This window comes from Centroberyx affinis, unplaced genomic scaffold (assembly GCF_046629955.1).
Source record: "Centroberyx affinis isolate AG114_WGS23_722 - 3 ecotype Tasmania unplaced genomic scaffold, CSIRO-AGI_Caff_v1 ptg009786l_1, whole genome shotgun sequence".
In the NCBI taxonomy this organism is placed as follows: Eukaryota; Metazoa; Chordata; class Actinopteri; order Beryciformes; family Berycidae; genus Centroberyx; species Centroberyx affinis.
The window spans coordinates 25131-40542 of record NW_027284637.1 but is presented as its reverse complement, the minus strand read 5'-3'; the positions used below and the strand labels follow the sequence as shown (position 1 = coordinate 40542).

Sequence of the window (15412 nt, the reverse complement as noted above, 5' to 3'; positions counted from 1 at the left end):
CGCGGAGGCTTGTTCTGAGATGAACTGGTCTTCCACACGGCGAAGGAGTAAAAAAGGTGAGGGCAGGGCCGGGCGGACAGCTCCATAAATCCTTCACTCCCTCTGACCGGTCCGGGGCGACGCGCTCACAAAGGAGGAGCTGAGGTGTGAATAACGTGCGCACTGACACCCAGGATACAGCTGCCTCTCTTTTGAGCCTCGCCACAAAGGAGACAAGCAACGCACCCCGTTTCCTCCGTCTCCTTGACTCCCATTCCCCTCCAGGAGCATGGCGGCACAATGCGTCTTCTGGCACGATTCCCCACAGAACCAGGAAACAAAGACATGACATCCACTGTTCACTCCTCCTCTGTCCCACAGGAGTCCCCTCTGACAAGGTAACGGTGCACATGTGCAGAAAGGAGCGGTGAACAGCATCATCAGAGCAGTGAACCCAAGTCATAGTCGGAACAAGCTGCACTAGGCAACTTCTCACACTGGAGGCCCCAAATGGCAGCAAGTGATGAAAAAGTTGAACTTCAGTACCCAGAAATCATGTAACGTGAAGTAAGTGAGGACATTTCATCAATATTAGACAAGGCTTCTCATCCACTACATGTCACTTTGACTAAACAGGAAAGCACTCTCTCACACACACAGACTTGTTACAAATATAACATATGTAACAATTTGCACATATACTGTACATACATATTCTCTCATATAGGCTACATTTGCATATGTATGTCATGCATACATACGTAGTTTATTTTGTATCTGTATTTATTATTTATTCTTCTAATTTTTCTTATGCATTTGGATTTGTGCTTTGTCCTGTCTATATGTGTGGTGTCTTAAGTATCTTGCTGCTGTAATAATTTGAATTTTCCTCTGGGATTAATAAAGCTCGTATCTATTTATCTATCTATCTATCGTTAAGTTTTATGTCTTTTTTTCATGTTTTGTGTGGAGCCCCGGAAGTAGCTGTTGCATCATGAACAGCTAATGGGGATCCTAATAATAAACAGATAATCTATCTATCTATCTATCTATCTATCTAGATTGCACAAAGCATGCTTATGTTTATTGTTTTATACCAAAAGACACCAAAGGGACGAGAGGCAAAATAATGTTGATTCGTCAGTTCCTGTGTCCGTACCCGACACCAGAATTTCATTTGGGCAAATAGGACGAATCTACAGGGTCACAGTTAGCGGGGACGGGCCGCTCTGCTCTACTGCAGCCCTGCTCTGTGATTCAGACTGGTGTAAGACGGGTGTAGTGTTACATCAAAGTCTTAAATCTCTCATATGGACTGGAGCGTCTCCTGACTGTCACGCAGCTGCTTGGCACGGAGGAGATGGGCCGGGTTAGGAGGAGAGCCGTGGTACTTCCACCTGGCAGCGGGCCCGGCCAGACTCAGGAAGTGTCTGTTGGGGAGCGGGGGGGAGAGGGGGGGGTCAGAGGGCGCAAGCACCCGCCCCCCTCCATTCAGCTCTTCACCTCAAAGCATTAGTAATGCATTCCTCCAGTCCAGCAACGAGCAGAGTAATTCAATTTCCTCAACAGTAAGACCGTGTGAATTTTCATTTGCACCTTTTCTCTCTGTACAAGTCGGGTTGTAAAAAACCTGGCTGCCTCCATGATGCTTTTTATTTTGTTTACTGCTTAGTTTAGTTGGACCACGACAATAAACAGCAGGAGACCCGGGAGATGATGTAATCCTTATATTCATTTCTCAGAGACAGAAAATAGGATAGAAAAGAGGATTGCCTTTATTGCCAAATGGTACAATAAGAGGACAAAATATTTTTGATTGCAACTGTGCTGCTGCCTAGAGACACAAATTATAACAAGGCACGGATACTAATTAAGAGAGCTGAGCACAGCACAGTTTGGAAAAAAAACCCCCATTTGATTAATCCTATAAGTTTATTCATAAAAGACATTAACATAGTTTAAGTAGTTGATGCAAAATTCATTAAATGAGAACATTTTTCTCAATAGGATACAGACCAGTTTCTTTATTTGTACTTTTTTGTATGCAACACAACATTTTGAATGCGTGTTGTAGTACTCATAACCAGGAACAATAAAACACATAATACAGTATTGATATGTTGTACCAATAATATGACATATTATCTCAAACTCTTATCCCTTTATTCTTTCTATGGGAGACGAGGGTGAAAGTTCACTGAAACACTAACAGACCAAATTTGACCATGGAAAGTTGACTGAGTCACAAGTGAAATTCAGTGGTATTCACCTTTAACTTTATTAAAAATAGTGCGGTTGAAGCTCTTCAGTATATATGTACTATGCACATATGAACTTATGATAAAGAAGCAGGTCCGCTCTCTCTCCATCTTCTTTCATTTTCCATTTCACCCTTTCAACTTTCGCATGAGAAGCCAGTCGGCCTCTGGGCGACAGCAGCTGGCCGGCGGGCCACAGGAAGCCGAAAAAACCAGACTGGTGGCCCGGTGGTGACACTGACCTCTCGCCTGCTGTCTGCCCAGAGGGGTCACAACACACAAAAGTGCCTTTCTCCTCCAGTCAAAAGGGATCCATGCATCCAAACCAGTCTTTCACAGCAGTATAGAGAGAGCAACAGCACACTGCATCAGGCAGAAATAAATGGCAGCTATACATCCTCTCTAGCAGTAATGCCGTTGGTAATGGCAACATTAAAATCCATTAAAATACCATCAACCTAATAGAAAAAGAACCAATACCTTTCTAGTGATATGGGGGTAACAATGGTGCTGGCTGTGCAAGGCAGTGAAGTAATGCTGCTACCTAGTGGATGGCAGGGCAGGCATCCATCGACTTTTCAAGATGAAAGATTTTGAAATATTTGTCCCAATACTTGGTAATCTAAACTCAAGAATTAAAAAGAAGCCAGCGCACTACAGTTAAGATTTGTTTAATTTCAAAACACGGCATTCAAGCTCAATATAACCACAGGTTTTACACGTACACATTTTAGTGATCGCAAAAAATTATATATAAAAAAAACAAAAACAAAGATTAAATCTACAGTGATCATTTTCCAGAAACAAAACAAAAAAATCAATGAAAACTTAAATCTATTTACCGTATTCACATAAATGAAACAATACATTGTGCTTGCTACAGATTCTAAAATGCAATAAAAAACCTACTGTATAAGCAAATCAAAGGAACAAAAGTATGTTTAAAAATGATGGGAAATAAGATTGCTTAAAATGAAATTAAAAAAGGAAATGTAAATTTCACCAACTTTTTTTCTTCATTTTGCAAATGTGTATATTCTGTACAACAGCCTTGCATAACAATTAACAAAGAGAATATGACTACTACTCAAAAACAGTAAGATTGCATCAGTATAATAAACAATGTTTTACAGAGCGTAAATGAGTATCATCTCCAAAAGTCAGGCTCATTTTGTCATTTGATTGCACAGGCAACCAAGGGCTGTGAACTTTACAAACAGGCCTAAGTAAAGACATTTAAAAAGATATTAAGATAGTAAAAGGGGTTGTGCTTAAGTCGATGGCACAGTCTCAAGAAACGCCTCTTGTACTGATCACAATGCACAACTAGGAGAAGCGAGTTGAAGCAGCAGTAGTACAAACATTTCACTCCACATTTGAAGGATCGTCATGCTTCAGGAGGGGAATTAGCCCAACATATGACTAGAGAGAGAGGAGTGGCTAAAGTGAACGCCGATCACACTCCCTTCCAAGCATCTTCTCTCGTTGAACTTATCTTTTTGTTCTAAATGCTAAAACACATTCGTTGAGACACTTCATTGCCAATGCATAAGGTTTCTCTTTGAAATTCTCTTAGAAGCTGTGACATGCATAATTTCAGATAACAAATCAAGCTCGCATTAAGACTCCTGCTGGGTAAGATAGATGTAAGCTGCCCACACAGCGACATTCAGTGAGATTCAGTGAGAGTATTTCTACCTCTCTAGATCATTGAATTCAGTAGAGAAGATCAATGGCAGGCGGAGAGCGTCCAGCGGGGTGCGGGACACTTCCCAGGCCCGCCGAGGAACACGAGGCCGGCAAACAGACACAGTGACCACTTGATAAACAGGAACATGGACACAACAAGCAGAGAGTCAAGACAGTCTCGAACAATGTCGCGGACGACAACATGATGCGCTCCTCTGTCCTGTCTTCATTGGGCTGTAGAAAAGTCTGTGCTTCCAGTAGTATAAAAACTTCTCTTCCGTGACAAACTCAGTGCGGTTTTTCAATTGTTTTGATGAGAACCACTGTGAGAGGTTTCTCATCAGTCAGACAACTGCGATCCTGTCATGCAGCTCATCTTTGTCCACATCAAATCGTCCGAGAGCGTGCCCCTGAATCGATCAAGTTCACAGCTTCACAGCAGTCTTCGGTTCAAAATGTGTTACAGTCACCGATGTGGAATAGTGGCTTTCTCAATCCATTGTAAAAAACAAAAAAACAAAAACAAAATAAAAAGCCACAGGAAACAAGGACCTGTATCCCAAAAAGATTCTAGCCTTTTCCGATTACAGATCTGTACACAGATGTGTGCAACGCTGCAGGATTGCTGGTCCCAGACACGATCAGATTTAAGACAAAATGCAATAACAAGCCAATGTCAAAGTAGTCTAAGCTTGCTGTGCACATGTAACGATATGTCAACATTACCTGGATAATGACCTAAATCGCAATGGATGACTATAATGTAACAGGTTTGGGTTGCAAGTCCCCCATGCAGAAAAAATACACGAGGAACTGAGATGCTGCTCTGTCGAAAATCTATTGTACAACTAGAAAAACTGTTGTCTACCTGGAGGTTCAAATTGTGGACTGTATTCCACTGACTATATTCTGTGAGGAACTGTGTCTTCATTGTGTGTGTGTGTGTGTAAGGGGGGGGGGGGGCGGATTGCTTCTAAATTTGTGTATAAGGCATTTCTCTCTCTCCTACAGTAATGAGAGTGTGCAGTACAGTACTTTACAGAATATTTAACAAAACAACAACCAGTAGTAATCAGTCAATGAGCACTTCCAGAGTCCTCATCACAGCAATGCCTTGATTAGATGGGATACCGTAAACGCCATGATGCATTAATGTGCAAAAAAACACTGAAACTGATTTTGGGAGAGAAAAAAAACAAACATAAAACACAAAGTGAAACAATAAAAGGGTCTGAAAGTCAGTCCAGGCTCCATCACATCTGAGTTAGAACATTACAGCAAATAATTCTTGAGTCCTTTCACTGAATTACCAGCACCAGGAATGATCTATGCAGTGGTAAACATCAGCCTTAGATTGTAGACATTATAAAAACAAATTAAAACTAAGGAGACCCAAGAAGTGCCTGACAATGATAAAAAAGAAAGGTATTTGCACACGTTACTCTGAATGAGATTTGATGGATTTGATGATCCTTGATCCTGATGAAACATTTGGTTTTCCCATTTGAAGTTGAGGGAGTAAGCCGGTGGTAGAGAGGGAGGCAGAGGGCAGAGGTGGATGGGTGGGAAACCATCGATGGGAGAAGCTGACTGAATGAATTATCACTGGGGAGGAAGAGGCTCCAGCGGTCGGTCAGTGCTGAAGACGGGACGAGTCCAGTGTCGCCTAGTGGGCTGGAGGGCTGTTGGGATCTGGTCGGCTGTTGGCCAGGTACTTGGCCCTCATGCTGGAGGTGTACTGTACAGAGAAATGGAAAATGAAGGATCAGGATTCCTCTCGTTCTATACTTTTTCAAGTATTTTAACAATTGAATTAGATGTGGTATAAAAAAGGGAGAAGAACCCTTTTCTTTTTCCACACAAATACACTTTAAAACACACTCCATGTAGGATTTTCTCATTAATATATGATTGAAATTAAACAAGATATTTCCAAGACTGCTAAAATATAACTGCTGCAATTGCAAACAGCAGTTTCAAAGCTTCATGCTTTTGTTAGTCTCAATTTCAGACTTGTGAATTAAGAAGTGAAATAAGAAGAAAACCCTTCTGGACGAATGGTGAATAATACATCAAAAGCAGCAGGAGGGGAACATAGTGAAAATATACAGAGAGAACGCAGATCACAGCGCTACACAACACCGTGCTAATGGTTTTCACCACAATTCATTTAACAGATTAGAGAAAATCCTACACAGATTACCTTTAAAACCAGTTACATGGTTTACTCCAAAGTGCAGGTATCTATAGAGACCTTAAAGTGATTCAAACAAAGAAAGAACATCACAGCAACAGCTATACGACACTTTTTATCATCAGGACTTCAGAATAAAAAGGAATTCTACAAATACACATTGATTCTAGTGATGGTTATTTCACTGTGTGGTGTGCAACCTTCATGCACGGTGGCAGGGCCAATCATTCATGCCCGTTTAGGATGCACCCATGCACACTGTAATACAAGCAATGCAAGCACAAAAAGGTTGCACTTCTTACTGCTGTGCAATGCTACTTTGACTCAAAGTCACCGTTTCAAGAATAGTATATTTTAAAAATATGATTTTTTTGGGGTTGTGGTCACCCTTCAGAGCCATTTGGACCGCCTGTTGAGGATGTGAACGCTGGGCATCGGCACCAGGATGAGCTCCATGAAACATCATGACTTACCTTAAAGGATGTGTATTAGACGTTTACCAGAGATAGTATTTTTAATCAACTGAAATACATGCTGAATCCGGACGGCTTATCTTTGTATAGCACAATGTATTCATTTTGAAAAGGTGTGAATTTATAGACTCTATGAGATAATAAAACACTGAGCAGGCTCAAGTTCCTATTCCTTTGACACTGTATTGTTGTTGCCATGTAACTTCCACTGTAATGGAAAAAAAAACCTTTGCTCCACCGTGATGCCAATGTAACACCATCGGGAACTATGAGAAGGTACAAAGACACACAGAACTGAAAATAGCCTCTAGAATAATTACTTAACCTACTTACTGTATTAAACTGGCTAAATGACAACTAATGAGGCAATGCCAACAACTGAATAGCTGGCAGTGGAAGTCTTCCTCTGTGCACAAAACCAAATAACTGAATCCCAAAGGCTTTTAAATGCAAGTACGTTATGTTTCACTCTTTCAGTCCCCAGTGAGTTCACCCTCAAAACCAACAATCAAGACAAAGAAAATCCACATGGTCACTGAGAAGGTTCAACACCAGGGCTTCTCAACCCGACGTTGAATTGTTGCTTGCTCATTGGTCATGGTGAGCCTCAGGGCAGATTTACAGCTTCACATGTTCCTCCCAATAGAGCTGTGGTGTGAGGAGGTGAGGGAGGGAGGGGGGGGGAGGGAAACATGCAGCCCGGGGCCACAGGGAACACACACCAGGTGAGAGGTCAGGTGGCACACTTAGCAAGAATCAAGACAGAGGGGGAGTGGGAGGTCCAGCAACTCTGGTGGGACGTGGATGAGCGGGTGAGTAGAGCTGGGTTTGGGGGGAGTGGTACAGGAGGGGGAACAGGCCAGCAAGTGGAGGAGGGGGACATGTTTTGTACCTGTTATAGCATAGCAGACGCGGTTACCAAAACGATCTTGAACTCTCCGAGGGCTTTAACTGCCAGCTGTGACGGCTGTTACTGTCCGTGGCAGTCAAATACAACTGTGTGGATTCGCAGAAAAGACAACAACGACAAGAGAAAGAGTATAGAGAAGATGCACAGAGCAGCGCCTAGGTCCAGGCAGAGACACCAACACCAGGAAGGGGCGGGGGTCTCTGGAAGAGGTTCGGGCGGGGCAGGGGGGGGGGGGGGGGGGGGGATGGGATGATTGAGGTTGGCTGCCAACACACAGCCTTGCAACACTTACGGAAATGTTTCTACTGTGTCGACTTACATCAGGCAAAACACTGCCATCAAAGATGAGCTATAATGTATTGGTACAGTGTGACACTTTACTGATCCCCATAGGGAAATTAGTTTTTGTCTTGCCCCCTCCTCCACAGAGAGGTCAGAGGTCAGGTTGATTTTGATGTGCTTATGTATATAGGCTTTTAGATGTATTGTTCACAGATGTCACATATTCTCAGTACTGCAGGTCTTGCTGGAATCTTATTATTTTCCAGGTCAGAGGTCAGGCTCAGCTACAGAGAAAACACCTGGCAGGGATTCAGTGTCTTGCTCAAGGACTTCAGCAGGGCGGATGCTTGCAGACACAGGGGCTTGAACCTGGTTTTCCAGCTGAAGGACAGTCACTGTACTCACTGGCCATCTTTTTGCCCAACGGTACTATGGTGGTGGTACACACTTCACTGCTACAGGCCTGCCATTCATTCTGAATCAGTCTTGCTGTATTGTGAAGTTCATTTGTTTCTAAATTCACATTTGTTGCTATGGCTCTGATGTATACATTTCCCTATAATATACAATTTTAAAAATCAAAATATCAAGGTCAGCTGATACAGAAGACACTGATTAAGGAGCACATCTGAGTTAATGCTAACCGATCCCTCTGAAACGAAGGTTGTGTTGCAATTTTACATGGAATAAAGAATACAAACTGAGAAAACCCATTGGGATTCATTGGATTTTTCTTGTGGGGTACAGTGATGCAGAGTGCAGGGCTCTATGTTGTTACAATCCTTCCCTCACAAAAGGCTGCCAAGTGACCCAGAGGCGGCCTGTGGCTAAAGAGTGTTTTTCCAGGGAGCGCTACACTTACCGAAGGGGGAGGAGACTCTCGTCCTATCAGAGGCGTGTTTTCACAGCGTGGGTTCTGGAAGTTGGCGTTCTGAGCCCTGTGGAGCAAAACACACACTGCAACGTCAGAAGATGGCAAGGAAAGAACCGCACAAACCCTTCCTCTCATTCATCTAAAGCTGCAAGCTATATAAGTACATACACCCACACATTGCTTTACAGATATTAAACAATGCATACTGTAACAGATAAGCTACATAAGCACATACACCCACACACTGCTTTACAGATATTAACCAACACATACATGTAACACGCCAAGTCACAGTTCTCAGCATACCAAGGCCTTACATTCCATGCCAGTCCAGCCCAGGAGAACCAGAGTCAGATTCATCCCCTCCCCCGTTTCCTAATCCTGAGCTTCATTCATAAGGCTGGTGGCCTTGGGTTTCAAAGGCACCACAGCTGGAGAGCAACAGCTGCATCTGCCGGCCACCACTTGACTTTCTATGGGAGAGCTGAGCTCCTCTCGGGGGACTCTTAAACTCTGGCCTGAGTATATGAAGTATCTCATATTCCTCAAGCTACTGCCTGCTCTAGAGCCTCAAAGCTCAACCCAGACAACGCTGAGGAAACACATCATCTAGCACTTAGTCTTTCACCTACTGCTGCTCTCTACACAAATTTACAGTAGTTTGAACCTGTTCTCACTTACATGTACTCTGTGACGGGTGCGTTGCTGACGGTGTGGGCGGCAGCAGGGATGCTGGTCTCGCTGCCGTAGCTGCTGCCGCAGCTGTACAGGCTGGGCATGTGGACCCGGTACAGGTTGTCATGGTTCTGCCTGCCTCCGTGGCTCAGAGACTCATCCTCACTGTCCTCCTCGCTCCTGCAAAGCCCACATGAAACTGTGTACCACCACCAGAGGGACCCCCTCTCCTATCTAACTGATGACAGAGCAGCACAAAAGCGCCACGTGGTCACGTTTTGTGTTTATTCTTGGTCACGTTTCCATTCAATTTCATCACTGCCCGAGGGAGGGAAAAAAGATGAATTCTCTGCTGTTTGAAGTGGGGAAGATGCAGTTTTCCACTGAGCTTAATGGAATAGAACAAAGACTGTAAAAATAGCCTCATGTAATTGGTTCAGCTCCTACAAGAAAATTAAAAACCCTAATTTTGCATTTGCACAATACATGAATCGGTCCATTTTGACAAATAAAAGCTGCACTCTAGTGTTGCAGAATTCATGTGATTCCACTGGTCCCCTTTCAAACAACAATAAAGCACATTACTGAGAGTGAGATAACAAAAATGCACATAACAAAGGCTGTCAAAATAGAGCAGCACATGGCGCAGTGAGGCTGACATCATGGAGCCTGTCTCCCTCTAGTGTTCATGGCACCCCAGGGTGTTTTCCTGCATAACTAATCCATGACATCATAGATTTACATTCAGTGCATCTTACCCACTATACCCAATAATTAATACCCAATAATTTACCCAACTGTGCATATCAGAGAGGAAAATTTGACAATTAACATTAAGTCATTAATCTATGATAATAATAATAATCTAGAAACTCTCACCTTGAGCAATAAAAATAAATCTTAATAACAACCTGCTATTTGAAGCTGTAAATCCAGATGGGGTAGAAAGAATTAGCGTGCATGGATTATTACAACACTAAAACATAACAAGCTTAGTAGTGACCACTTAGAGAAATACACTGGTAGCGTGTAAGCTTTTGCTTCATGACAGGAAGCTCCAGCTGAGATCAAAATGAGGAACATGCCCCCTGATGGTTAGGAGGGCTCTCTTAATTACACGGTGCAGCTGAGCTGAAGGCTGCGCCTGGGAACCACTTTCCTCATAGCCAACTTACAAACCTTATCTGCAGCTGATAGGACAAGGAAATCAGATTGATTTCACCCTTCTGCTTCAGAAAATGACACCAGTTCAGGCAATGGTTATGATAGATTTAGGCCAGCTCTGCACAATTAGGGGGGATAACAGGAAGCGATCTATTTGAGGAAGCAGCTGGAGCCTTCTGGTCACGTCCCAGTGGTAAACACAGCCAGTCTTCTAACAGCAAGGAAACGCAAGTCTGACGCTGCTCAATATATTCATCAAGGACGCAAAAAATCATCATGTTTCCCTAACTCTATCCCTATAGAATCATCCTGACTTCCAAAGTCTGTTTCATTTTCATGTCATGTAAAAAAGGAGTCAAGATGCAGTTAAATGAAAAACTGTAAAACCATAATTAATTGATAGGCTTATCCCCTTAAATAATTTCTCACTGTATGCAAAGTATTACATACAAACAGTTTAAAAGCTTTTTCAGTGGATCGTGTGCGTTGTGGTGACAGAGGGTGTACAGGAGGCAGTAGCTGTCTTACCTCTTGCCGTGCCAGGTGTGGGGAACACTGCCGACAATAGAGCTGAACATGAGAGCGGTGACGAAGGAGAAGAACACGAGGTAGATGAGGCCCTCCAGTCCATCATAACACAGTCCTGTCATGGCCTGGACATAGTCCTGCAACAAGGGGAGGAGCCTCTTTTATTATAACAGGAATTAACAGATCAAACCTGACTCATCAATTGAATGGCGAAGTCTACATTCAAAACATCTATTTTAATATTTGATTTTACAAGATGCACTGGTTACTACGCTGTAACAGCCTGCACATCTAAGGAGGAATGAGGGCATAAGAGTCTGGAAAAACATTAATGTAGAGTTAATAGAAGGCTGGAGTTGTTTACTGCTATCACATTTTGGCATGCAGCTTCTTAGTGGATTTTTAAAATGCATCCACTGTGGTTTCTCTCATTAAAACTAGGTCAAACTAATGGGCGCACAGTTGCCATACTAGAAGGCAGGCAGTGCATTTGCAGATAGGTTTGATTTGATTTGTACTACACACAACAGACCTATGCTCCACTTTAATGTGACTTGTGTGACGTGTGACGTGTGCAGGAGTTTGCAGGCACTGCGGGACAAACTGTAAAGGCATAGTGAGAGCCAACTGCAAGTCACGCAACCAGCTTCATAAATGGTGCATAGCCAGCTTCAACTGGACCGCAGCTCACGTACAGCAAAGAAAATGCTATTTAAGTCGACAGGTGCAGTCGACTACATTCACATAGTAGATGGATCGTTTTATAGAATTAAAACTGTACCACACAGATATCACAACAAACACATTCCCAGACCCTCTTCCATCACCAGCCACTCTAGAGTAAGAATGGTTGGTAAGTCTTCCAGTCCCAGCTCACCATGTGCAGGCTGCGACAGTCCACCAGGGCGGTGAGCTGATGCAGGCTGATCTCTGTGGTGTTCAGCACCCCCTGGATCTGTTCCAGATTTCCCTACAAGAGACAGAGACACAAAATTTGCACTGATGAAACAGGCTTAGGGCTCCTTATCGTCATATATTAGGCCAGTACTAGGCTATGTGCTTTTGTACCAATTCTCTTTGACTATGACAGGACACCTCTCTGCTACGTCTCTTGGATTATACTCTACATATCTGATCACTTGTAAAATAAATGCAATGCAAGGTTTTGACTGCCCATTTTCAGTTTCAGATAACTAGCAATTTCAATTTGGGCAACAGAATATGATGTAATTCAGCTTTGGTACCTTTGGAAATGCATATGAGGCACTGCCAATCATAACAAAAAATGATGGAAAACAAAATAAATGACTACATCTGTCATTATCTACATTATCTCTGCTATCCAGCTGATGCCTGGGATGCTGGGACGCTGAATGGGATAAGGTGAAGGGTGCTTTCAACTCAATTAATGCTATGGAAGCATTTGACAAACATTTGCAAAAGGGAAACAAGCGGAAGTTAGGGGGAGCAGTGAGCCACAATTTATTAATAGTGAATAAGTCATTAATTATGCATTCCATGGTTGAAAATTTAACTAGGATTTGTCTTTCATCAATATACAACCCTGCACACCGGTTCCAGCTGGAAAAAGGGGATTTTTATGTACGATACATTCTAGACAGGTGATTTTAACTCTGTCTTGTATGGACAGTCTCCCTTCTTCCTCCGGTAATCATCATTCCAGTTCTAGCGGAAAACACATCTGATGGTCTGATATAAACGTTTCCACAAACTCAGCACATTTCTCTGTGTGGGTATGTGAAGTGAAGTATGCCTCTCTATTCCAAATGTCAGCTCTCGTTTGTCCCTCGGTCAACACAGTGGAAGGACCAGGGCTGGACAATACCACTGCTGTGTATTGACAAGGGCCAGTGAACAAAATGCAGTTAAATGGACATAATACACCAGGTGGGCTGTCAGCAGATCTTTATGTGGACAGGTGCACTTCACCTCTCTGCAAGTCAGTAATTTGGTCCCATTCACTGGGCTATTCTGTCATCACAATGATGATACAATAGTACAGGACAGCTTGTGGCCCGGGGGAAGTGTGTATGTGTGGTACCAGCTACCCTGTAATGTGGCATTTCTGGTGGGGAATAGAGGGATGGGGCTGGGAACGCACCTTAGTTTGTGCATATTCTCTGGTGGCGGAGCGCAGCAGTTCAGACACGTCATCCTGCATCTCCACTAATGCTTTGTGGCTCCCGGAAAGCTTCTGAAACGGAGCGAAAACACAATTCTTTATCAGCACAGCACATCTCAACTCAGTACCTCATTTCTTTTAATCACTTGCAAGTCCCATCAGCCACTTCTCTCCCTTTGTAGTCAACCTAGTGGAAGCACACTGACATCCTGTAGATGTGAGCTGAACGGCTTACATTATATATACATACATATATATATATATATATATATATATATATATATATATATCTATATCTATATAGCCTCCTTTTCTTTACAGATGTACAAGCAATAGAAGGCGTGGGCTTGAGTAGCACTCCACTGTCTGATTTATTCATGCGAATTGGAAGACAAAATATAGATAGTCCATTAAATGCTAACTGTAGATTTAGACTTTAAGTGATATTCTACTTTTGTATAACACCTCTAGCTTCTAAAATGCATTAGCCACATAATATACTCTGATGCAATACTGGTTTTCCTGTGAGTCTGTAGTGATAGCATGTGCTTGCATCCGTTTTCCTGCTGGCAGAATGGGAAGTATTGTACTGTTGCCTGAAAAAAAAAACCCCTCTTTTGAGCCAATGGCAGTGAGTCATTGTGCCCACTGGCATTCTTTTAACAAATTACAAGGTCATAATTCAGGCAGCGAATACATCCATCCATATTGTGTCTGCCCAGATTTGAGTATTAGCAACATAAAAATAATGTTCAAGCTCTTAGGCAGACAAAAATCTATTCAGCTTGGGGGGAAATGGCTTGAGAGAACATGTTAAATACTGAAACATGCAGAAACCAATTCAGTTTCACAACAAACCTGCTGGAAAGGGTTGGTTTGATCCAAACTGCATCTAAGGTAGTACTGCAGGATTTCTGTGGGCAAAAGAACAATGGGAATAGAACAGATAATGTTAGCAGAAGAAACCAAATGGAAGAGTTTCCATCAACACAACTGAAGTCTGAGAATGTGGGTGAAATTTGTCCATATTTTCAACTACGGCTTCAGCGTGTTAGAAGCTGAGCTGGTGCTCTCTGTGCTGACCTGAAATATCCCTGCTATGACATTTCAAAGACCTGACCTTGACATCCCTTGACTACACTACTTGACTACACTGAAGGACTGAGGTCAGAGGCTGGTCTGACTGGTCAGAGGTCAGCCTAAATAAGTCAAGGTTATGAAACCTTTCAGCCCGCCTTGGTGACCTGGTCACCAAGGCAGGACGATTCTGTGGCATCGAAGGTTAGCTGTTCCTCAGGTCGGAGGTTATTTTGACTCAGCTTCTATAAACACTGGATGGGGAATGGAGAGTAATCAATGCTCACTCATTAGCTTGTCAGCAAGGTGAAGCACAGCTCACAAGTGTGTGAAAGGGTGGAGTGAGTGCGAATGGGGAATGGTCAGAGCTGCTACATTCTGCAAATAAAAGCTCAATTTTTATTCAAAGTTCAGTTTATTACATTCGGTGATCACTGATACAGCTGACAGTTGCAAAGAAGTTATAGAGCTTAATTATATCTCTTGTTTCTGGTATCTCTTGTGTCTCTCTGGTACTGGCATTGCACAATGCCTGCCCCGAGTCGCTGTTTTATCCACCGCTCTCTTCCCATCATTGTTCTAGTAAACAGTCTAACAGCCAGATGACAGACCTAAAGGAAAGCTTGTATTTTTTTTTGTTCTAGCTCTGTCTCGTCTTGTTCCCTGCTGCCATGTTGGAGCTTGACTGCTTCTGTTGCTGTACACCTACTGAGCTAATCCTGGGCTTAGAGGTGAAATGTTCCAGTGGGTTTTAAGTGAAGTGCACACTTGCTGTATTGATAAAAATAATGCATTTTCCCCCTTGACACAGCCTCAATATTGAGCAACAACACAGAATGCAGGGTATTTTCACCTTAGTAGAACCAATAAAGCAAGCAATGAGAAGCCAATAACCCCTGTTTCCTCTGACATCCGAGCCAAGTTTCTACATAGGAGCGAGTGACATCAGCTGTTATGATATTGGTACATTGCTACATGACCAAATTTGTATGCTGTTCACAGTACACCCTGAATCAAAGCGGGTTGTACTGAAAGATTTTGGGCTTTTCACATGCCATGAGTTATCCTAAGCGTACCTCACTGCAGTATGTGAGGAGGAGTTGATGAGAAATCCTTCCTACGTGTGTGTGTGACTCAAAAGCTACCAGCAGTGTCCCCGAATACAA

General features: G+C 42.9%; 1 protein-coding gene across 3 annotated transcripts in view; it reads right to left on the bottom strand.

The window, feature by feature from the left end:
• Positions 1-2401: 2401 nt before the first annotated feature.
• Positions 2402-15412, bottom strand: part of ttyh3a (tweety family member 3a) — a 29803-nt gene continuing 16792 nt past the window's right edge. Inside the window, exons 8-15 of one of the 3 annotated variants that reach the window (XM_071514730.1) lie at positions 14028-14083; positions 13149-13241; positions 11904-11996; positions 11027-11163; positions 9994-10003; positions 9341-9507; positions 8648-8723; positions 2402-5664 (exon numbers count right to left, since the gene is read on the bottom strand). In XM_071514730.1, coding sequence (XP_071370831.1) covers positions 5593-5664; positions 8648-8723; positions 9341-9507; positions 9994-10003; positions 11027-11163; positions 11904-11996; positions 13149-13241; positions 14028-14083 — 704 coding nt within the window. In that variant the 3' untranslated portion in view covers positions 2402-5592. Of the gene's footprint in view, positions 5665-7508; positions 7590-8647; positions 8724-9340; positions 9515-9993; positions 10004-11026; positions 11164-11903; positions 11997-13148; positions 13242-14027; positions 14084-15412 lie in introns of those variants that run through there. The other 2 variants (XM_071514728.1, XM_071514729.1) reach the window with 2 other exon arrangements.